A 23504-nucleotide genomic window follows, 5' to 3' on the forward strand; every position below is an offset into this window, starting at 1 on the left:
TCCTTGGGGATTCCAAATTTGGTCTACTTTTTCTAACATGCTGGTTTACTCAAAGCCTCGTAACGTGCGAGTGGTTCCTTGTGCAGCTTGCTGTCCTTGTCTGTTTTTGCTTTTAATGTGAAGGCCAGCTCCATTTTTATCTCCGCCAGGCATAAGCCTTGGGGGGGGGGGGGGGGGGTCATGCATTTGGTTGTGTGTGAGTGTGGTCATGTGGTCATTTTTTCTTGATATTTATGCTTCTGTCAGAAGTAAGTGGGCTGTGTGGTTAAATGGTTTCATTTTTCACTTTGTTGTGCTGTAGCCGGATGGCACGGTGGTGTGGTGGTTAGTACTGTTGCCTCACAGCAAGAGCGTTCCTGGTTCGGTCCCGGGTGTGGGAGCCCCTCTGTGCAGAGTTTGCATGTTCTCCCCATGTCAGCGTGGGTTTTCTCTGGGTACTCCGGCTTCCTCCCACAGTCCAAAGACATGCAGGTTAACTGGTGACTCTAAATTGTCCGTAGGAATGTGAGTGTGAATAGTTGTCTGTCTCTGTGTGTCAGCCCTGTGATAGTCTGGTGACCTGTCCAGGGTGTACCCTGCCTCTCGCCCAGTGTCAGCTGGGATAGGCTCCAGCCCCCTGCAACCCTCAATAGGATGAGTGGTTAGAAAATGGATGGATGGATGTGCCTACAGACTAAAACCATTGAGATGGATCAAATATTTCTGGCGGTGTTTCAGTTATTATAAACACACTCATCATGGTAGGCTATCTATACTCAACTCAATCTGCTCTGTGCAATGCGCTGTAGCTGTCAAAAATAGACAAGGCGCATATTTTTATAAGCTTCTGGGATGCTTCTTAAATGCTGCGGCGCATCTGTTGGAATTGCTACAATTGTCTAGAGTGACCGCGATCAGCTCGGACAGCTGCCCTGGAGGAGATCTGCACTTTACTGATTGCACTTTTCTAATTGCTCTTTGTGTTAAACGATTTAATATTTTGTATGTGTGAGTTGAAATATAATTATTTTCATCATAAAATACAAAAACAGCCTCTGGTGAATGGTAAAGAAATATTACTTTTGAGATGCGCTGATGTCAGATTAGTTAATCTTGAATTGTAGTTGTACTGTTTTGTTATGCATGTAATTGTAATAGCTGAAGGCCAGTGTCATTTTAAGTTGCTGCTCTTATTTTGTTCATCCTTTTGCAAGAGAGAGAGAAGAGGTCTTTGTTCCTTCAGCTCCATAAATACAATGCAAATGTTCTTTTCGCAAGATGATGTGTCACACCAGACGGGCTACGTGTGCGTTTGTGATGTATTATCCTTGGATTCAATTGTTATATAATGTTATAATTGCTTACATTCACTTCATTCTGTTGGTATTGCAGCACCAGATTCCTGTCTAGCTGCGTGTCAGGGAGATTGTGTTTCTTGCAGAAATCACTGAGTCACTGCTCTCCTCTCCTCTCTCTCCTTCTGTCACTCTCTCATCAAGCCCTTTCTCTCCTTCTCTGTCTTTTTCTCACTCTTAATCACCCACTCAACACTCACACACGCACACAAATAACACACACACACACGTCTCCCCGAGTCCTGTGGACCTTCCAAGCAGCCAATCATTAGAGCCCGTCCCTGCGCTGTGATGTGGCTGCTAAAATTAGCCTCCTCTCTCTGTGAGTCGACATCTGCCATGACGCACTGTGAAGAGCCAGGTAGCCATGATGCCCAGAGGAAGAAAAAGAAATACTCCTCTCCTTATTCATTTCCTCTTATTCCTCCCCTCTCACCTCCTCACTTCCCCTCCCTTTTCTTTCCTTTCCTTCCCCTTCCACACTGTGTGATTGCTTTCATCTTTACCTTTGCGTTTCTTCTCTTATGTCTTCAGCAGGTCTCGTTTGCTGTCCTTTTCAGTCTGTTAAGTCAAATGTTAACCCATTTGAAGCTGAGGTATGAGCTCTGACTCACTGCACGTCGTTCCTGCTTCTGTATTACTTTTTGACAGCACAGAGTGGCTACTATAGAGCTCGTTCACCAGAATCTGTCACAATGCCAGAGGGCGTATGTAGTCCTTCACAGTTCGGTCAGTAGAGTCAGGGCTTCATCCTTGTGTCCTTTGAATGAACTAGTTTACTTGCTGTGCTTTTTTTTTTTTTGCAGAGAAAAGATCATTCAGCTAAATAATTTCAATTCTGGTGATTTCTAGTGGCACTTTTTAAACTTTTTTAAAATCATGACACCCATTCATAGTGTTCGTTTCATTGCCTCCCCTTCTTCTATCTACTGTGCAAATTTTCAGATAAATATTCACTTCATTCTGTTTTGTATTTACCTTTCAAAGTCACTTAAGTATTTAATATACCTGTTGTAAAAGCTTGAGTTTATAGGGCATTTTCCTCTGCAGATGAAGCATTCTGCTGTGGGACAGCTAGTTTGTCGATTCAAGAAAAGCCATAAGCAAAGTTCTTTTCACTTTTTTGCCTCATTTTGTGTCCTAAATTTCCTAAAAATTAGGCACAGGTTCAGTCGGCTCAGACCATGTTGAGAGCTGAGTTGTATCAGCATTTCTTTGAGCTCTGTTTACAGCGACAGATCTCTCCATCACTGCTCTAACAGTCACTATAACTGCTGTACTCACAGAAAACTCACATGCCGGAAAGCATGTTGCATTACTGTGACAATCACCAGCTGTGAGCTGTCATGTCATTAGCTGCATATTTGGCAGATTTTGTAATATGGGGAATTTCTTTCGTTCTGATGTGTTTAAAAATGTAATATAAAGATTTCGATGTAAAACTGACTTGTATTTGTGGTTCTGCCGAGCGGTAGTAGCAATGTTTAATGGACTAGTCGACCAATCATAGCCCTAATGATATAGGGCTCTCACTTTAGTGTTATAACAATGCAGCATTGGCTATCATCTTTTGCAATAAATACAAAACTTAGATGTGCAATCACATGTCACACTTGAAATATGTTGCCTGATTGAGATGATAGTTGCTGTGACGTGATCTAGTTTTTCTGAAAAACTGAGCTGTCATCAGTCAAGAACATGACAAATGACAAATGTCGCTGCTTCATTGTACATTCAGTATGTCGAGCCAGACTCACGCTGCCTTTATGGGTCCTTATGGGATGTGGATAGCTATCCCACCGCTGTTGCACCCATAATCACAGTCGAGAAGCCTCCACTAAAGTTTAGCAGTCTAATAATAACAGCGGGATGAAAAATGAAGGACGGAGCATCCTTTCTCTCCTTCTCTTTTTACCAGCACTCTCATCCCTCTCAAAGTCACACATGAACAATGCCGATTGTTTTTCAAGATAACTAGCAAGCCGTAACGGTGGTGTGTGATGTCAGCTGGCCTTTAAAAGCACTTAAAGCACTTTGTCACTGTGCTTCAAGGAAACTGGCTCAGCAGTACCATAATAACAAGGTCTGTTGTGTGGGGAGGGAGCCCGGGCTGGGTGTGCACCTGTGTGTGCACTTTGGGAGTGTGTGTTTTTGTGTTAAATGCTTTTGTGTGTAGTCGTATATACATCCGTGCATATGTCTGTATTTTATGTGAGATTTTCTTCCTCTGAATGAATGTGTTGTGTCAGTACTGTACATCTATGTGTAGTTCAGTCTGTGTTTATGCAAGAGTGTGTTTCTGCTTTGCTGTCGACGTGACCACCACTCTTGAGTGCCTCAGTGACTGTGTGTGCTTGCTGGTTTGAAATGTCAGATTTCAGCAGTCATCCTCTGTGGTTTCTGTTCTGTTCGGCTCAGGTCGAAGCCGACTACTAATCTATCACCGCTTCGCAGGTGGTCAGAGATTAGAGTCAGTCCCAAAAATAAGACAGAGAGGCCTCATACAGCATACAAACAAGCTGAATCAGAGCGGGTAGACGCTGGAAGCTACACAACAAGGTTAGGATTGTTCCTGGAAGAGTCCAGGTTGGAGTAACCTGTCCTGCTCCTGTAAAAGATTTTTTAATTTCTGCCTGTGCATAGTGGCAGTGTGTTTTGTCTTTGCGGCTTACTAATGCTGCCAACTGCGTAATCTGTGCGAGTGGCAGTATTGGAGGTAGGAGTCGGTGATATATCGATATACTCAATTTACTTGATGTATCGCAGTTTGTTTCATGTCGGATGTCTAAAATGCCGATATATCGCTAACATCAAATATCACCTGTCACACCTTTTTTTTAAGCCAAGCATGAGAAAGTGTTTCCATTTTCTCGCTGTCTCCTGTGGCGCTCTCTCTCTCTCTCTCTCTCAAACAGACACTCACATAAATGAAAGACTCACAAGCAAGATTTGTCACACACACTCCTCCGCCCATCCATATCACTTTCTCCCAGGCGATAGTGTGTGAGCAGGTGTAACGTGCGTCTTGTCTGCAGGGCTGCAGACCACTGTTATTTAGTTGCATTTTGTGACCATGGAGCACCAGAGCAACTTGCATATGCTATAAATTGGAGAGCAGTTGGTGTGTTTCCAACTCACAGTGACAAAATCCTTGTGCAGCGACAACAGTTTAACTTTCTGCTAACTGCTAACATCTGACTGCTAACCAGGTGCTTCAAAATAAAAGCACGGTTGGTTTTGCTTTTATTTTTTAAAATTATAAGAGTATGTTACGTAACTTTATTATAACAGTATGTTATTTAACTTTATTATAGCAGTACTTTATTCAACTTGATCTTAACTGTATGTTCTCTAACTTTATTACAATAGTTACTTTATTTAACTTTGTTGTAACTGGAGTTCATTACTTATGTAGTATTTTAGTAGTCTACAGTAGGTTAGAGAGGAGATTTCAAAATATTGAGATACATATTGTGTATCGCGATGTAGCCTAAAAATATTGTGTGTGTTTTTTAAAGCCATATCACTCAGACTTTATTGGAGGTAGCAGAAATCTCAGTAGCTGCAGCAGCTACAATCGCATAGAAGTTTTTATTGGCAGCATTGGAACCAACAGCAACAATAGCTGTCAATAGTGTTGCCAACATAGTATTAGTATTTGTGGTGGGATGAGGAGTACACAGTAGGGGTGTAATGGTACACAAAAATCTCAGTTCGGTACGTACCTCGGTACACAAGTCACGGTTCGTTTTTTTTCAGTACAGTAATGAAAAAAATAAAATAGACTATTAAATATCTTTTACTTATTGGTAACCTTATTAAAACATACCACCACAGCAGTTAACTCTTTTTACACAATTTTTGAATGAAGCAAATATATATATGTATAAAATCCTGCTTTTTCACATTTTTTGAATGAAAAATATAAATATAAATTTCCGCTTAAACAGTTTTACTCAATTAAAATAAAAAGTATAGTGCAGCTGGTCAGCTTTAAAGCCTGCTCAGATTCAGTTTTACTCGGAACTTACTGAGCTTTCCCACTTTGTTAAAGTGCAGTAAACAAAACATGCTTATATCGAAAGTACAGCTTAAACAATTTTACTCAGTCCGTCACTCAATTATGTCCGTCGGGGAACTAGATATTTTAAATGGTTCGGCTCGCAAAAACGGAATTAAAATAAAACAAAATATAATAAAATAATATCCTGCGCCCAATAATTTGGTACAGGGTCGTGCCGAACCGAAAGTTGCGTACTGAACGGTTCGACACAAACACATGTACCGTTACGGCCCTAGTACGTAGGGCTGAGTAATATATTGATATTTTGAAATGAAACTAGATATTGCCTTAGATTTTGGAGTTGTATTATCACAAGCCTTGTCTCGTCCTGGTTTTAAAGGTTGTGTTATGGTACAGTGATGTCATAGGCTATAGCACAACACAGCAGCATGTCAAGTGCAAAGTCAAGAAAAATAAGGAGATAATCTTTTGGGGGAAAAAACTACTCTCTTTACGCACAAAACACGTACCGAAACCAAGTACAGACCATACCGTGGGCTACCTGTACCGTTGCACCCCTAGTGGCAATAGGACGTTTTTTTTGTGGCAGATTTTAGTCATAGAGCTTGTGGTTATATATTGTAGTATGATGCACATATTTGTACATATTTCTTATTGTTCTATTATTCTTACAGATGTTGGTACATAGCAGCAGTGATAGTCATATTTGGAACATGAGTAGTTTTTATAGTTGTATTAACAGTAATGGTGCTGTTAGAGGTTTAAAGAAAGTGTCTAATGGTAATAGTAGTTGTAGCAGCAGCACCGTCAGTAGGAGTATTAGCGACAGTGTCACAGTATATTAGTCGTAATCATACGTCCTCTTAGAAGTCTCTTTATTAAAACTTACAGTAATACTATAGTCGTAGCAGTAGTAGAGGTTATCGAGAGGAATTCTTAATCACAGTGCTCTCCCATGAGTGCCCGTGTTTTTGACTGTGATTATTATTGCCTGTCAGGCTGTCAGCCCCCCTGCCAGTACACACACACACACACACACACACACACTCCACAGCCCCTGCTCATGTCATCAGTCCAGATCTAGATTGGACTTAATGAGAGCGCTGCATGCACACAGCCCATAACTCAACATAGCATACTGACCTACTGACTGACTGACTGGCCACAGGAAAGTGTGTGTGTATGTGTGTGTAAAGCTGTGCCTATGTGTTTGACTGTGTGACGGAGACTACTTGTGTTTGTTTGATCGTGTTCCAGTCTGTGTGTGTGCGTGCAACAGTTTGCGTGTGTATGTGTGTGTGTGTTTTCCTGCAGTCACAGTAATGTTGAACCAGAATTTCTGTGGAGCTTCATCAGAGCAGCTGAATCTCATCTATTCAGTTTCAGTGAGAGGTCATCGATCACTCTGCGCTGCATGATTGGATGGCTTGTGATGCAAACCAAACTGATGACGGAACAAAAAAATTAAAACTTGAGTTATTGAAATGCAAATGAGCGCTGCGTTTGCAGCGTGACAGCTTGTCACATTTGGGGAAATGAGGCAGCGCGGCTCTCTGCAGACAGAAACTAAATAATTTGATTGTTGCTGAATCATAGTTTAGAGGGAAAATTTATCATTTGAGTTGGGATTCCCAAACGCAGGGATTCAGAAGCTGCACAGAACAGAGCGACAGATGTAGGCGACGTCTTTGGTGAGAAGATAATTGAATGAAGAGTAAATTAATCTAAACTCACGACAGGATTTTTCATCAAATAATTAGGTGTTTTCACCTTGTTGCAGCATAAAAATAAAATGAAAAACGTGCAAACAAACCTGATGAGCAGTGCACTGAAATGACTGCAAGCAGCTGAGTACAACTCATGATTGTGATGACATGAATTAATTGCACGCTGAAGGGGATTTTCTGTAGGAAATTCACTGTATTGTTCCCACTCTTGCAAGAGTTGCATCCACTCTGTATTTTCATTTGCAAATTGTGATTTATCAGATTTGGAAAGCTGAGTGGAAATGGCGAAATTCAATCACATGTTCCTGAGAACAAAGTTATTAAAGTTGATCGATGCAGAAAATCTCTCCGGCAGATAAATAAAGCGTGTGATAGATGGAAAAAGCAGCGCGCTTTTTGAGTAATTGCTGACAGAGTTTCCGTGGCCGCTCCGGGCTCATTGCACGACTGAGTCTCTGTCCACCAAAGCCAGCCAGACAAGACATTTGTACTGTCACGACCATACATTCGTCTTCATCAGCTGCTCTGTTATAACACAGCCGAATGCATTTCTTTGTTTTTGTCTTCACGTGAAATATCACTGACATTAACTGACTCTGCAGAGGACAGACAGGTTACTTCAAATCTAATCAGCTCTGGATGTTTTTCTACTGGATGTAAGTTTTGACTCTGTGAAAGCCGAGAGGAGTGCACCTTGTATTCTACATTGTGCGTAAAATTTGCTTGACAGTTTGGAAACAGCGACGGCTCGTCTGCCTCTACCTGTCTGACTCTCCGCCTGTCTACCTGCTCGTCTCATCTTGAGTGCTCCTTTTCCATCTGTCTGCCTGTCATCCACCACTGAGGCTGGGTGACTCTCAACTGTCTGTCACAGAGAGAGTGAAAAGATGAGGAGGGCGGGCGGTGGATGAGAGGAAGAGCAGGATGGAGAGGAGCTGGAGAGGGAGAGAGGGAGAGAGAGAGAGAGAGAGAGAGAGAGAGAGAGAGAGAGAGAGAGAGAAACAAGGCAGAACATAAAACTGCAGGAGCTTGTAATAGTGTTTCCTACACATTAATTAGCTGCAGTCATTCCTGTACAAACACACAGTAATAAAACTGATATACTGACATCCTCTCCTCTCCTCCTTTTCTCCCCTTGCCTCTGCTCACATCTCTGCTCCTCTCTTCTTGTCTCATCCCCTATTTTGTACCTTCTTCTCCTCCTTTTCCTCTACTCCTTTTTTCCACTCTCATCACCTTTTATCACTCCCTTCTCCTCCTGTCTTCTCCCTTTGCCTCTGGTCTCCTTATTTTCCTTACCTTTTCTCTCTCCTCTTCTTGTTTTTCCACCCCCCTCTCCTCCCTTCCTCTCTCCTCTCCTCCCTTTGCTTCTCTTCTCCTTATTTTTTCTTTTCACCACTCTCTTCACCCCTTCTTCCCCCTTGTTCTCTTTCCTTCCCTTCTACTTCCCTTGTCCTCTCCGCCTTTTCAATCCTCTCCTCACTTCTTCTCTCCTCTCCTTTCGTCTCCTCTTTTCTTCTCCCTTTGCCTCTCATCTCCTTATTTTTCTTCTCTTTCCTCTCCTCTCATCCTTTTCTCCTTTTGTTTCTGCTCACCTCTTTACTTTACCTTTATTCTACCTTGTTCTAACCACTTCTTTTCTCCTCCTTTCATTCCTCCTATTCTTATTTTCTTTCCTCCCTTTCCTCCCTTTCTCTCCCCCTCCCCTTCTGCTTCTCCCTCGCCTCTCTTTCCCTCTCATCTCTATTGTTTTTCTTTTCCTTCCTCTCCTACCCCTTCTTCCTATCTTCTTTTGTCCTCTCCCCATTTTCCTCACTCCTTTCTTCCATTCTCTTATAACTTCCTTCCCTTCTCCTCCTCTTTTCCCTGTTATCATTTTCTTCCCTTTTCCTCTCTTCTCCTCTCTTTCGCTGCCCCTCACATACCTTTTCCTCCCCTCTTTTGCTCCTTTTTTAATTTCCTCTCCTCTCCTCTCCTCTCCTCTCCTCGCCAGTGAGGAGTATGGAGAAAAAAGTGAGAGTGTAAGTGGAAGAGGAGGAAGAGACAGAAAAAAGAGAGAGAAAGATTAAGGAAGAGCAGACTGCCCTCTGTCTTTGTCTGTCCTCCTCTCGTATTGCTGAAGGGGAAGGCAAGATTCATCATGGCCTTGGCTTACATGCACACACACACACACACACACACACACACACACACACACACACACACACACACACACACACACACACACGAGCACACACATTTTTAAACACTCAGACACACTAACTCACTCATATACAACCACACACACACACACACACACACACACACACATACACACACACACACACACACACAGAGGAAGTTACAGAGGAACACACACATGGACATTTACACCGAGTTGTACACAAACAAATACACACACGCGCACACACACCCCTACACACATACACACACACACACACACATGGCCCCTTACTCCATTGCATTATTTATTTGTGCTGGCTGGCAGACAGTGGAGGCAGCCAAGCAGCAGAACCAAGGATGCTGCTTTTTACATATGGCCTTTTTATATACTGCTCTGACACACACACACACACACACACACACACACACACACACACACACACACGTGACCACACCAGTTTCATCCTCATCCGTCCTTGTCTTTTATCTCTCTTTCCTCTTAAATAATATCACAGTCTTTTCTCTTTCTTTCTCTCATTCCTCTCATACTTGGTGATTTGTCTTCTCTTCCCTCCTCACTCAGTTAAACATCATTCTCCTCTCCTCTCCTCTCCTCTCCTCTCCTCTCCTCTCCTCTCCTCTCCTCAACAGTCATTTTTTCCAGCAGTCCAGTCTGATAGTTCAGCTCCTCTGAGGGTCAAGACAAATATAAAGCATATTACTTCCTCCACACTCTCTCTTCATCTCTCTGTGCTTCTGGCTCTTTATTACAGAGGACCTGTGTTTCATTGAAACTCTTAAGCAAACAGCATGCAAACTTTTAAAGTATGTCACAAGAAAACACTGAGTTTAGACTGTATTTTATTTAATGGTTGTTGCTTGTCTTTAGGCAACATCAAGTAGTGATGCATGGAGGAATATGTCATATTTTATTTGGTCTGATTATCAAAGTCAACTTTGGGGGAAAGATCACTCACGGTACTGTCTGTAGCAGTGCAGAGAACTGCTTGGAAAAGTGGCAAATTAAGATAGTTTTCTTCATGACATAAACACGCCAACATGCTAAAAAGCTGCTGAATGAGTGGCTGTATGACTTTAAGTGGGATTTATACTTCTGTGTCAAATTGTGCACGCTATGCCTTAGCCCATGCCATAGCCTGCGCTGTAAGATGTAACTACATGTTGGGGCGACAGAGACCTCGTGTGTATTTTTGGAAGCTGAAAACCATTTTACTCAGTGGAATCAAAGACTTCATTTACTTTAGAAGCAATAAATTGTGAAGACATTTAAGCCCCCGCAAAATAGCATTTGAAGTCCTTTGTGTGATTTATCCTGGCTTCTTATGAGGAGAGGAAAGTCTGCTAGCCTGTAGGCTAATTTATGCAGTGTAAAATGGTATAGGCTTATGCTAATAACATTAGCATGTTGTATATGTGGGGAGAAAGTGTTTGGTGTAAGACAGTTGTTTTGTCAGTGAACCTTGTGAGTTGTAATAGAGCCAAAATTTGTAACCTTACCTTTGTTAAATGTTGCTGTTGTTCCTGGCTTCATATGAGTAGAGGATAACTCTGCTAACTGCAAGGCTAATTTAAACAATGTAAAATGCCATAAGCTTGTGCTAATTAAGTTAGCATGTTGTATTTGTGGAGAAAATGTGTCCAACAAAAGACAAGTGTTTTTTCTGTGAATCTTGCATGCTATAATGAAGCCAGTTTGCACAAGTACAGTGTTTGAAATTGTCGCAATTAAGTCAAATCGGTTAAACTCTACAGCACTTAACAGAAACCCTGTCACAGACGAGTGTTAGAGGTGTAACTGCAGAGCAACACAGACACACAACAGCACAAGTATAAATGCTCCTAACGGCATAGACCACGCACATAGGTTGCGATAAATCCACCTTAACAAGCTCATCATGAGCCCAGGCTGGGCCAGTTTAGAGTGGTTAACTCATACTCATAGTTTAATAATGTTTTAAGCTCGCACAAAGGTAGCGGGATTATAGGACAAGGCTGATCAGGGTCAGTTTTCTCTTATATCTTGCTTAAAACACCAGAAGGGGCTTCATTATATTTGGACACCATGTTGGCTTTAATATTCTTCGCTCAAAATGTAATTCAAGGTGGTGAAATTAGCAAGATTTTGCAGTGTATCTACCAGAGAATACATATCACCTTTCCTCCAAACAAAGATGACAGTGATCTTGTGACATCATGTTGATTTCTGTAATAGAAAAAAAGGTTTTGTAGAGAAACATGATTAATTCCTCAAACAAAGGTATTAGAAACGTATCATTTTGTGATATTGACAATGTTCAAGCCTCTTGATTTATATTGTGGTATGAAGAATTTTAGGGAAACTCAATTTTCTCTCTGTCTCTGTCAGTTTCCATCTTCCTCTCTTGTTTATAGATATTTCCTAATGATATTTTATTTGCTACCTCCCTCTAACAGCTCATTTTATTTCACTCCCTCTTCTATTTCCCTCTCATTACCTCACAAATCTCCTTTTGACACTTTGCTACTTTGTGTCCCCTAAGTCAAAATAAAGCAGGTAGAACAAAAAAAATCCACATTAGGCGACTGAGTAAGAGAAGGGTGAGGGAGGGAGGGAGGGAGGGAGGGAAGATGGAGAGGTTAATGGAGAGACGGAGGGGGAGCGAGGGAGTAGGATGGAGGAGAAGAGCTAATAAAGCAGGGATAAGGAGGCTTAGAAAGTAATGATAAAATGTAGAGTGAAGTCATACGGTTGATTTGGCACCGCCGTGTGTGTGTGTGTGTTGCTTGTTTTCCTGTGTGGGTTTGTGTGTTCTTGGCTGATGTCCTTGACTATATGGCTGATAATATCATTGCTTCAGGTCCCTGTTAGAGCAGACACAGAGAGGGAGAGACTGCATGTGTGTGTGTCTGAGTAGGTGTGTGTGTTCACATTATGTGAGAATGATTGTGTTTGCTTGAATACACCCACTCCCTCAGGTCTTCAAAAAGCTCCATCTCACACAAGCACACCTTGTTTGTTTTTATACCGTCCTCCTACGTGCACATTCTTTTAATCATTTTGTACATGTATTTTATGTAGTTGGAATTAACCTGTAAAGGTCTCCAGGTTAATAGCAACAATCTGGTTAGCAGTTACCATGACCACAGCATTTCATCTTATCAGCCTTTCCCTCACGTCTTCCTCCTTCCTCTTCCTTTCCACTCCTTTAGTTCCTCTTACAGACATAGTAGTAGTTCCCATTTGTCTTAAATGTCTCTTCATTCCTCTCACTCACATCCTCTCCTCACATCGTGGTCCTTCCCATGTAAGGCGTTAGGAAAAGATGTAAGTGGTGGAAATGAGGAGACCATTTGCTGAGAGATGCAAGAAAAAGATGTGAGGGTAGAGTTTGTAATGAAGTGAGACATCTCTCCCTCTCAGCATCATCCGAAGCAATGCCATGATGACAGTCAAAGCCTCCATATGTTCCTTTGCACCCAAAAGTAACAGCACAAATTTACAAAAAGGTCAAAAAAACTTCTGTGGAAAACCACTCAGACATCCAGGGAAGCATTAGAAAGACCACAGAGGCGATGAATTATTATTATCTGAGAGAGCCAAAGATATGGATCTAGTTAACACTGCAAAATGGGGGATTAAGGCTTTGCTAGACAAATGTTACTCATCACCTTCCCACATCTGTTCTCCATATTCTTCACCTGCTTCACAGTTACAATAACGTTTAGTGTTGAGCAGCAGAAATGCAAAAAATGATTTTGAGGCCACAGCAAATTGATGTTCAAGCCAAACTATGGATCATACACAAGCCTGACAGTTTGTTTTATTATCGGTAATGATTTTATCATGAGTACACACTCACAGGCTGTGAGGATTTGCCAGAATCCTTCACTTCTCAGCATCTGAAGATGCTTAGGGCTGGGTGATATGGCCAAAAATGTTAACATGATATTGATAACCTGATATTGATAATAATCATGATACATGTCAAATCATTGTTTTGTTTTTAGTTTTAAAAAGGCTGGTTTTTGCTCCTGGGTGAAAGTTGAAGAAATCAGAGGGTGAATTTTGGTTTAAACTGCTCTTTATTATTAGAACATGAGGAACACTCACCAATCTGAGGTAGAATTAAAACACTTATAATAGAAACACGTCAGTAAATTGATCAATAAATAAGCAAAGAAATGCCTGAGGTCAGCAGCATGTCAAACCCTCTGTACAGACGGTTTAAACGTTTTGTTTAATACCTGATGATGTCAACAAAAATAGACAAATGAAAAATCTTAACTGTGGCCAGAATTTGCTGTTTTCACGCACACTATGTAATTTCTACTGTTTCTCAATCAAAACAAGAATAAAAGACAGACTTCTGTGACATCATCAAGTAGTGTGGGATCATGGGAGTTGTTGTCTTCTTTGTTAAACAGTCACTGTTGCCAGTGAAAATTTATCCGGTGTGGCTCAGGCAGAAATCCCATTCACAGATGACAAAATGTTTTTAAGTTTTATTTACATTACATTTAGTTATGATTATTCACATTATGTAGTTTCATTCTAATGGAATAGCTAACATCAACTTAACTTGCTAACTTACCATTAGCATTAGCATTACCATACAGGTACACTTGTGTGGCAAATTGCGGGGTTGCCCAGTGCTGTTACTGTATGTTTGGTCAAAATCATTGTACTAAAAATAACTTAAAGCTGCAGTAGGTAGAAAGCCTGAAAACGGTTGATTTTTGAGTCTCATCTGAATTTGGTTTCGTTCGTCTCCGCCCTGAGCCCCTCCTACCAGACGAGCACGCGAGTATTTTATCCAGGGAACCGAGTTCTGTCTTCCTTTCTTTGGGTTGTTTAGCCGTGTAGGCAGTTGTAGCCAATGCTGGAATAGCTATTTTACCTGGTGCACTGTTCGCCATTGCCGCTTGCTCTCCCCTTCTGTTGGCGGCATGGGAACGCGCATATGCAGTAGAACAGCCAATAGGAACGCAGTGGTCTGAGCTGACCTTTGATTGGTTGATGCTGATTCTTTAGAGGCTGAACACAGAGCCATGGTGAGGTGCAGAAACCTATTGTTTGTCTCAGACCACTTGATTTACATTATGCTTAGAGGATATTATAAAATTTTTACTCAATTATACTAAAACAATGTTGCCTACTGGAGCTTTAATGAGCTTGTAGAATGTTGATATAACATTGTGAAATTACAGTATGCATTAGCTTGGTGTCTGGTCTCTTCTTCTTCTGCTACTATGACTTCTACTTATTCTTCTGATGTTAAAGCATGGTGGCAACCAATGTTTAAGGTACATTAGCATCCCCTCTCCCTGCATATGGGCGGTTTAATGACAACATACATCAAGGAAACTCTATCAAAGAAAGGTGTATCATTGTCGTTTTATCGCCTAGCCCTGTAAACCAACCAGTACTTATTCCAAAGTCGTCAAATACTGCAGCTTGGTCATTGATTTCCATGTCAGACACCAACGAAAAACAGGCACACTTTTGTGGTGGTATGTTATGCCGTCAGGCAGCAACAGTTAACAACGCCACCGGATGGCGTCTGTTTGAAACGCCACAGGACAACAGCATAATCTAAAGACCTGGAAAGTCCTTTTTCTAAGCCTAACCACTTGCTTTTGATGCACTTTGAAACAGACATATTCACAGTTTTTTTTTTTTTTTTTTTTGTTACCAAGGCTGTAAGTTAATTAAAAGAAAGACTGTATGCATCTAATGAGCAGAAACTGAACATTGTCCGTGAAAACAAAAGTGTATTTTGAAAAGACACAATGCATGTAAAAGGCTTAAATTGATATGGGTCCCAGAGCGTCAAAGACAGACGCACCCAGGCTACCTAGCGTGTAATATGTAGACGTCAAAGTCCACTGACCAAGTGGCAATATGTGACAAGTTGGGAGTAAAAATGTGTTGTGAATGGAAGTATACTGTATGTCTTAACTGTTTCTGAGCACTTGACCAAACTTTTCTTTCCTTCTCTCTCCTCTCTTCTGTTTTCATCTCTGCAGGTATTTCGTACAGATTTCATCACGGCCATGAAGCTGCCGGACTCGGCCCAGCTCGGCCCGGACGACTTCTACGTGCTCTCAGACCCGTGGAGACAAGAGTGGGAGAAGGGAGTGCAGGTGCCTGCCAACCTGGAGGCCATACCAGAACCTGTGGTCAGGTAGGACACACACAGAACACATCCTGCATACACACACAAACAGCCATTACATTTATGAGGATAGCAAAGTGAGTATTGTTATTTGTTTTAATAGTAATTCACCATCAGCTAGACCTCTGCTTGCACAGACATTATGTCACCATCTAAACACACTGGCAGAGTTCCCACGGTCACAAAGATCTTGGAAGGGTTATGAGACTTGAACTTCTGTTTGCCGTGACTAATAGTTGTCTTGGAAATTTGCCAAAATATCATTGAACTTCAGGAAGCTTGTGAAATTTGAGATTCTAGTTGATGCAACCTTGAATTTTTGCTGAAGTGATTTTGAAAAAAATGTGAGTAAAGGAGTTTATTGAGATAGTTTTTGCGGAGATTATCCAACTGATTTTTTTTTTTTTTTGTAGAGATACACAGCTGTCGTACATTTATCAACATTTTGGAAATGTTCAGGAGAAAATTGGCATTGATTTGTGATAAAAGACTGTGGGAACCCTTTACATAATTAAACTGCATGTCATTGCACTTCTTAGCATTATTTGTTAATGGAATACGTGCACACAGGCACCTAGAGAAATCTGGACACAAACTGAGACCCTCTGCTTTTCTAACTCTTTCAAGCACAAACACACTCTATGGGAATCAGGTTTGGATGCACGTGCAGGCAATGAAACATGGACACACACACCACACACACACACACACACACACAAGCAAGCTGGTGGGCAGATGTGTGCAGGCATGCACTTCGACCCACTTATATTCACTCATACTGTAGATTAGTCTGGGCACGCTCCCTCTCTCCCTCTCTCTCTCAGCCCAGTAGGTTGTTGTGGCTCTCTAGTACTACTGCAGCTGCTGCACATACCCATGTGGTTTGTTTGGCATTCAAGGAACTAATGAAAATGCTCAGACTGCCTGGTAATGCCTGTTAGATAGACATGTCATACTGGGAGGCCACACACACATTCTCTTCGGGAGACAGACAAATTATCTAGTCGTGAGGTTTGGTCAAATGTTCTGTATCCATTAGGATTGGGTGCCATTTACATTTGAACAGATACTGGTGCCGTTGCCTCGAATATTGTATCCGTACCCAAGGGTGCCTTTTCTCTGTACTTTACTCTTTCTGTAATTACAAAAATGTAATTTAAATAATTTGGAGCTAAATGTTGTGTATTAATGATACTCGTTACCTGGAGAGGTTGGAAAAAGATATACGTTTCTTCCCTGTTCCAAAACTAAAATCAAACCCTGAAAAGTGTAGGGTTAGCTAGCTAGCTACTGAAGATATAGCCTACTGAATGTATACACATGCTGCTTTTGCTTTTTAATGATTATAACAGTGGAAAAAAGGCCGACCCTGCTGTACAGGAACCAGTGAAGGGAAGCAGGGAAACCTTGCTGATATTCAGCTGTGTGTCATCACAATGTGCACAGATGAACGTTGTTTAATCCCTGCCCGTCCTGTGGCAGGGATCCAGGTGCTGGCAGTGGCATGGGGGCGAAGCAAAACACCGTTCATCTGCACACACTGCGATGCCACACAGCTGGTTCAATTTCAGCAAAGTTTCCCTTTATATTCATTGTCTTGTGTGGCGATCAGCCTATAGTTTGGCTTTAGCTTCTAACTGTCTTTGTCTTTTTAACCTGTTGTTGCCGCTGAGTCAGTTTGACATCCTGGATATATCTAGTGATGGGCAAAGCTGTTCTTTAGATTTTACTGAATCACTAGAATCAGTTCATTAAAAAGATTCGTTCAAAAGATTCGTTCATCGAATCGTTCAGTTGGCAGGAGGAGCCCTGACTGTGTACTGCGTAGTCCGACTCACTGAACTGATACACGGCTGAGCTGCCACTGTGTCTGCCCTGCACTGGTGAGTCTCATCACTGGCCACCCTAATGTTTTAAGTATGTTTATCTGGAAACTAAGTCTGTTAAAACAATGGGGAGGTGTGTGATTGTTTTATGTGTCTCGACTCCTGGATACATTAGCCGTTAGCTTGGAGAAAACAGTCCCTATGAAAGTGTATCGCTGAGAAGAAATTATTTGAATCACTCAGGGATCGGTGTTACGTCGTTCACAGAGTGATTCGTTCACCGAGTGATTTGTCACGCGGTAGGCAGTCCCTCCCTGCACCCTGGCTGCCTCGCCACTCGCGAGTGATTCATCATTCGCACAGACCGAATCGGTAGTTCCACTCCCGGCCTGCACGCTCACTGCTGAGTTCAGCTGAACTGAGAAATGAATGAATCAGTTCTGGAAGTGATTCAGTTCAGTACGTGCACTCAACAGATTCGTTCTTTTGAATGATTCGTTCGCGAACGGCACAACACTAGATATATCCTTCAGACACAGACTGTAGACCCCTCTGTCTGCTGCTCTCTGGAATCACTGTTTCATTTTTCCAAAAATATTATAGTATTTCTTCAGGGAGCGCACTTAGTCACATTTCGGGCTTCATGCTTACTCCGACAGCTTGTCGGACCATCACAAAGGGGCGGGGCTTAGCGGAAGGTCAGTGTCCCTCAATCACAAACATCAGTGATACCAGGCTATTTCTCAAAGTTAAATACAAAAGAAAACTGACCAGATAGACCGAAACCATTTGAGCTGCAGCAACAGAGCTTTGTGGCAGGCTGCCTTTCTTCAGGGCATGTTGTGGCATCTCTGCATCTTTTCTGACGTAGAATTCTCACCCAGGCTCCCTTAGGCACAGATTGATTTAACGTGAATTGTTATTCAGTAGTACCAATATTATTTAGTCAGTTACCTTAGAAGTACTGAGTTCAGGTCCCATCCCTGGTATCCATGAACCTTTTTTTAATCTGCTTCAAGAGTACCAGATACAGAGGAAACTCACTCTCAACAAACATGACAAGTTAACAGAAAGTAAAAGCTTCTTCAACTAAGATTTCACAGCAAAGAGACATATTTGTTGCATATGAAGCAGCCATAAAGCTACTCAACAGTTTAAAATGAAAAGGCTGAACAGTACTGTGTCAAATGTGTTCAGCCGGTTTAATTTATCAGAGTTTAAGTGCCTGTTCCTCTTGTTTATACTCTTGACTGGAGTTTAAGGCCTTTGCACCACTTTTTCATGTTTTTGGAGGCATTTTGTGCTGTCATCCTTTATCACAATCAATTCAAGGACTAGAGTGGCAAAGAGTCACTGTGTTGCAGCAAGTTAAAAATCCATTAAATATGTTCATTCAGTCAGTCCATTTGAAACAGAATCAAAGAAATATGCTCAGTTGATTTTTGAGAGTCGTTACAGCAGCAAAGAAAAAGGGGCCGGGTTGGTGATTGTGTCGTAAAAAGTAAAAACTTTTCTGCCATGCTTAATGGCATCTCCAACTGGGCATGTGAAAAGAAAAGAGAAGCCAGTCGGAACATAAAATAAACACTTCAGAATAGAACAAACAAAATGTAAATCTAATCTTGTGTTGCCAAACGAAATGGCATACATTACAAGGAAACTAGAGAACCTGAAATGCATCTTTGACTACCAAGTGAAAAGACTTGCATGAGCAGTTTTACTTGCAAAGAGGAGTCAAGTTTCCATAATAGAAATACAAAAAAAAGTGTAGTTTAACAAAGATGGAAGAATGAATGCTTTCCTCAGAGTCTGATTGAGGGGAGATGAGAAAGGTGATAGATTGTGCAGCAATAAATCTGGATAATCTTTATGATTCTAACATATGAGAAGATAAATGTGTCACCCTTACTGTTTACATTGTCTAATAGGTTAATATCTCAGCAGACACACATATGTGACACATGCACATACACACACAAACAGTATGGAGCTAACAGATTGAAGAGAGCCTGAAGGCAGAGAGATAGATGAGCAGATTGGGAGAGAAAGAGCAATGGCAGAGATAGATAAGGATAGATGGATGAATAGAGGCTAATATATTATCTTACATGCGGTGGGATGATGAAGTGATATACAGTGATGCTGAAATGGAGTGATGATGGATAGATGGGGAGATACAGGAGAAGAGGGGTGAGTGTAAGTGTGACTGAGCTGATGGTCTCTGTCAGGGTCTCTGACAGCATCTTTTTTCCTGTCGTCTGTCATCTTGAAGCCACCACTTTCCTCTCTCGGTGCGCCTCTCTTTTCCTTTCCTTGCTGTGTCCTTTTGATATGTTTGGGCTAAAATCTCCAGCGATGCTTGAGACTTCCTTGGTTTTACCCATATGAGCCCCTGTGGTCGGGCAGAATTAGCGGTAGGAAACCTTATTCCCACAGAAAGTGATGGCTTTTCAGTATTAGGTAAAAAACTGTCTATCAGCAAGCTGTAAGAATACATATATAAAAAATACCTCAGAGCTGTCCAGCTTGAAAGTATTTTCTTTTGTCAAAGTTGACATTGATTGAACTTTTAATAGAGAGGGGAGTAAAGAAAATAATTGCTGCTGGTTATGGCAATAAGGACATGTCTTGCTGGGTAATAAATACAAAAGTGATGTAACAATTCCACAGAAATCTGCTCAAAACAGCCGCTCAGGCCCTGAATCAGCTTGTCCTTCAAGCAAAAGCCTAATGACTCGATGGGCATAAACATTTCACAGTAGATTTGAACCATTGTGTTATAACAGGATGTTCAGATATCCGCTCTAAAAAGTATACATTGTCTCGCAGAGAACAGAAGACTTGGCAAGAATGTCCACACAGTGTTTTGGCTTGCAATCAGAACAGTGTGCAGTGTCCAGCTGAGTCACCAGAATAAAAGTCAAGGCATTTTAGTCCTTGTAAACTATGGATATGTTTTATTTGTACATTTCATACATATCATATAATTGTTTCTTAAGTGATGTAGTTTATTTTACGTGCATATAAGCTGAGTTCTTCATCAGGAGAAGGGATGGTAGATGGCATACCGTCCTGGCAAAAGGGCTGCCAACCAGCCAAGCAGCAGAAAACTGTTTGAGACCAACAAACAACAAAATGGATTTTCTTAATGACAAGTCAGGACATTTCCAGCTGTGTTTGTGGCAACCAAACAGGGTATTTTGAGCCAGAACATCATCATCTGTTTTTTGTGCCTAAACATTACCACAAATTAACCACAGTTTTGCCGCTACATAAAATTGAAAATTGAAACATAAAGTTTGAACGTATTGGCTACATATGAAACGTGCAGATTTAAATATCTGTGGTTTGCAGATGTATTCCAGTGACTGGGCTGCAGTGCCTCGGTTGAACTTGTATAAAGTTTGATTTGCTCTCTCTATAGAAACTCAGTGGCTCATATATATGTGCAAAGTGGATGAGAAGATTGATACTACTCTTGTGTGTGTATAAGGCTACAGCCAACGACCGGTTAGCCTAGCTTAGCACAATGGCTGGAAACAGGGGGAAACAGCTAGCCTGGCTCAGTCAGATGGTTACCATATCTGCATACCAGCGCCTCTAAGGCTCACTCATCAATATGTAATATGTAGTTATCATTCCTCTATATAGTTACATATGCATCCTTTGCTGCTGCTGAACAGGACACTGCTTTCATTCTGAAATTTTGCTCTTATTAGATTTTGTTCAATCAAAAATGAGAGTAAACTAAGGTGCAAAACTATAAACTGATGTAGTTTCCCTCCCCTGCCCTCACAGTCTCCCCATTTATGTCATGTTTTTTCCCCTTGTAGTTATTTTTATCCTCTCTCCTGTTTCTTTTTTTTGTCTCCCTCACTTGTCCATGTCTCTATCTCCACATCTCTCCCTTTCCCTGGCTTCCCTCCTTCCACTCCCACCCACCCACCTTCCCCTCTTACTTATGTTTTAGTTGAGCCGCAGGCGCAGACACATTTTTCTTTCTCTATTTTTTTCTTTCTTTCTTTTTTTTTTTTTTATGAATAATGACATCATCTCCAAAAAAATGTTGGAGAGGAAAAGGGCTGCGGGCCCTGTCTGGCTTTGACAACACTCCTCTTCCACATTTCTCTCCCTCTCTCTCTTTGGACCAATTTGGCCGCTGCGGCATGATTTTCGGTAAAACTGTTGTGGCGGATGGTGAAGAGGTCATTATGGTTTGATGTTGTTTTTTTTGGTGCCTCTCCTTACCAAAACATTGCGGGAGAGACGCAGGGAGAGGAGGAAGATGAGGAGTCTTCAGCTCTTCTTCCCTCTCTTGTCTCCTCGTCCCTCTCCACCCTGTTTCTTTCTGTCCTTTACTTCACTCTCCTCCTCTGTCTCGTTTTCCTCTCATGTTTCTCCATCTCTTTCTCCACCCACTGCCCCTCATCTCCTTTATTATTTCTCTCTTTTTTCTTTCCTCTTGCTTGTCCCCCTTTCTGGCCGTCTCTCCTCCCCTCTATTTTATTTTATCACTCACTTCCCCCTCTTTTTCCCTTCTCTCGCTCTCCCTCTCCCTCTCCATGGTTTTGTCGGGGCTGAGTGGAAGTAATTAGCCGTTGCGTAACACTGGCTATGTGCAGACAGTGAATGGGGCTTTGGCAGCGACTCGACAGCCTCGGTCCCCAATGACAACGCCGAGCCGGAGAGGGAAATAATTACACATACACATGAGAAGATCTGTGCCTTTTCACAAAATGAAAGAAATGAGATAGTGGTTATTTTATTTATTGCTTCATTTTTTCCCCCTCGGACTGGTGGCCGAGTCGGTGAATGTGAACCCGTTGTTTGTGGTTTGGCTGAGCACGCTGGCTCTCTGAACGGCGTGTAAAGCTGCGGCCGCGGGGAGCATCACATGGATAGACTCCTTACCAAAGTGGTTTATGTACTGCTGGACAAAGAGATTGATTGTGCAGATTTTTGTTCTGTTAAATTGTGCTTGAACTGCTCAACTGCTTGGTGGACATACAAATGTTTTACAGACTTGTAATATTTAAGGGTATTGACTGGTTGACAAACTTCAAGAATCAGTGGGTCTCATGTAATGTATTGCTTAAGATCAGCTTGGGTTGCAGGACAATGGCATGCATCTTGTGGTCCCCAGTGGTGGAATATCTGTAGGTCAGGTTTCCAGCAGCCGTGATCATATGCAAAACTTGGGTCAAGCAGGCGTGGATGCTATGTAAAGCGTTCAGTCAGCAAGCTCTGACCCCTGCCCAGAGGGGATGGAAAGTATGAACACCAAGAGAGGATGTGGATACTGCTTGATAAGAGTGTGAGGAAATATATGTTTCTATTAGATAACTGCTCATGATCACACTCATCTAACACATTTGTCCAAATATTCACAAAACAACAACAAAATAAAGAAGAAGAAAACCAAAACAAAAGACACAAATTCAGTCCAACATGGCGTCTGATCGTGTGGAGTAAATCTAGAAAATGTGGTGCAGAATAAAAAAGGAGATGCTGTCCCTTTTAAAACCCTTAAGCTGTTGATGGCTAACATCCCAGCAATTTGGCTAGATATTTTTGAAGATGCCGCCTGCAGACGTGTCGAGTTCTTGGTACCAGCACTGCAGACAGGCATGCATAGAAAATATCGAAACTCTACCAAACACAACTGAGAGGCAGCAGCGGACCCGATCCAAAGTCAATTTAGACTATTAGCCTGCATGTGTTATGACAATCTGACAGCTGCCAAATACTGAACACATTATAACATTACAGAGAACTCAGTTGAAACTGAGTACTGCTAAAAAAACATTCAGTAATTTGTCGAGATTCTTTTCTCTCTCTCTCTTTTTTTTTGTATTTTCTGGACTTGAAAGAGCTGTGGACTTGGCAGGTTCAGACTGGATAAAAAATTATAATTGGCCTGGACCTTCCCCAGTAAAACTGATGGAGCTGGAATGGGGCTTTAGAGGGAGACGAAGCGCATGTGTCAAGTTTTGCATTCAGGTGCAGGTACACACAGGAAGTGCCAGCCAGCATCATTTGAATAGATGAAATTCCTATGGAGCATCGCACAGTATGTAAAACCATGGTGGGATATATACAAAATACATCTGTTACACACACACACACACATACACTCTTTCACTGAGTAAGTCAGACAGTGTAGCAGTGGGTCACAAGGCTAATCGGCTACTAATGACTCAGTGACTGTCACATGCACACACACACACACACACACACACACATACCCACAGATA

General features: G+C 41.7%; 1 protein-coding gene across 2 annotated transcripts in view; it reads left to right on the plus strand.

Annotated features, from left to right (window-relative positions):
• Nucleotides 1-23504, plus strand: part of jade2 (jade family PHD finger 2) — a 259041-nt gene that overhangs the window by 56809 nt on the left and 178728 nt on the right. For both annotated transcript variants that reach the window (XM_049592610.1, XM_049592611.1), the window contains exon 4: nt 15276-15433. In XM_049592610.1, coding sequence (XP_049448567.1) covers nt 15276-15433 — 158 coding nt within the window. The remainder of the gene's footprint in view (nt 1-15275; nt 15434-23504) is intronic.

The sequence above is a fragment of the Epinephelus fuscoguttatus genome, linkage group LG12, assembly GCF_011397635.1.
Source record: "Epinephelus fuscoguttatus linkage group LG12, E.fuscoguttatus.final_Chr_v1".
NCBI classification, from domain to species: Eukaryota; Metazoa; Chordata; class Actinopteri; order Perciformes; family Serranidae; genus Epinephelus; species Epinephelus fuscoguttatus.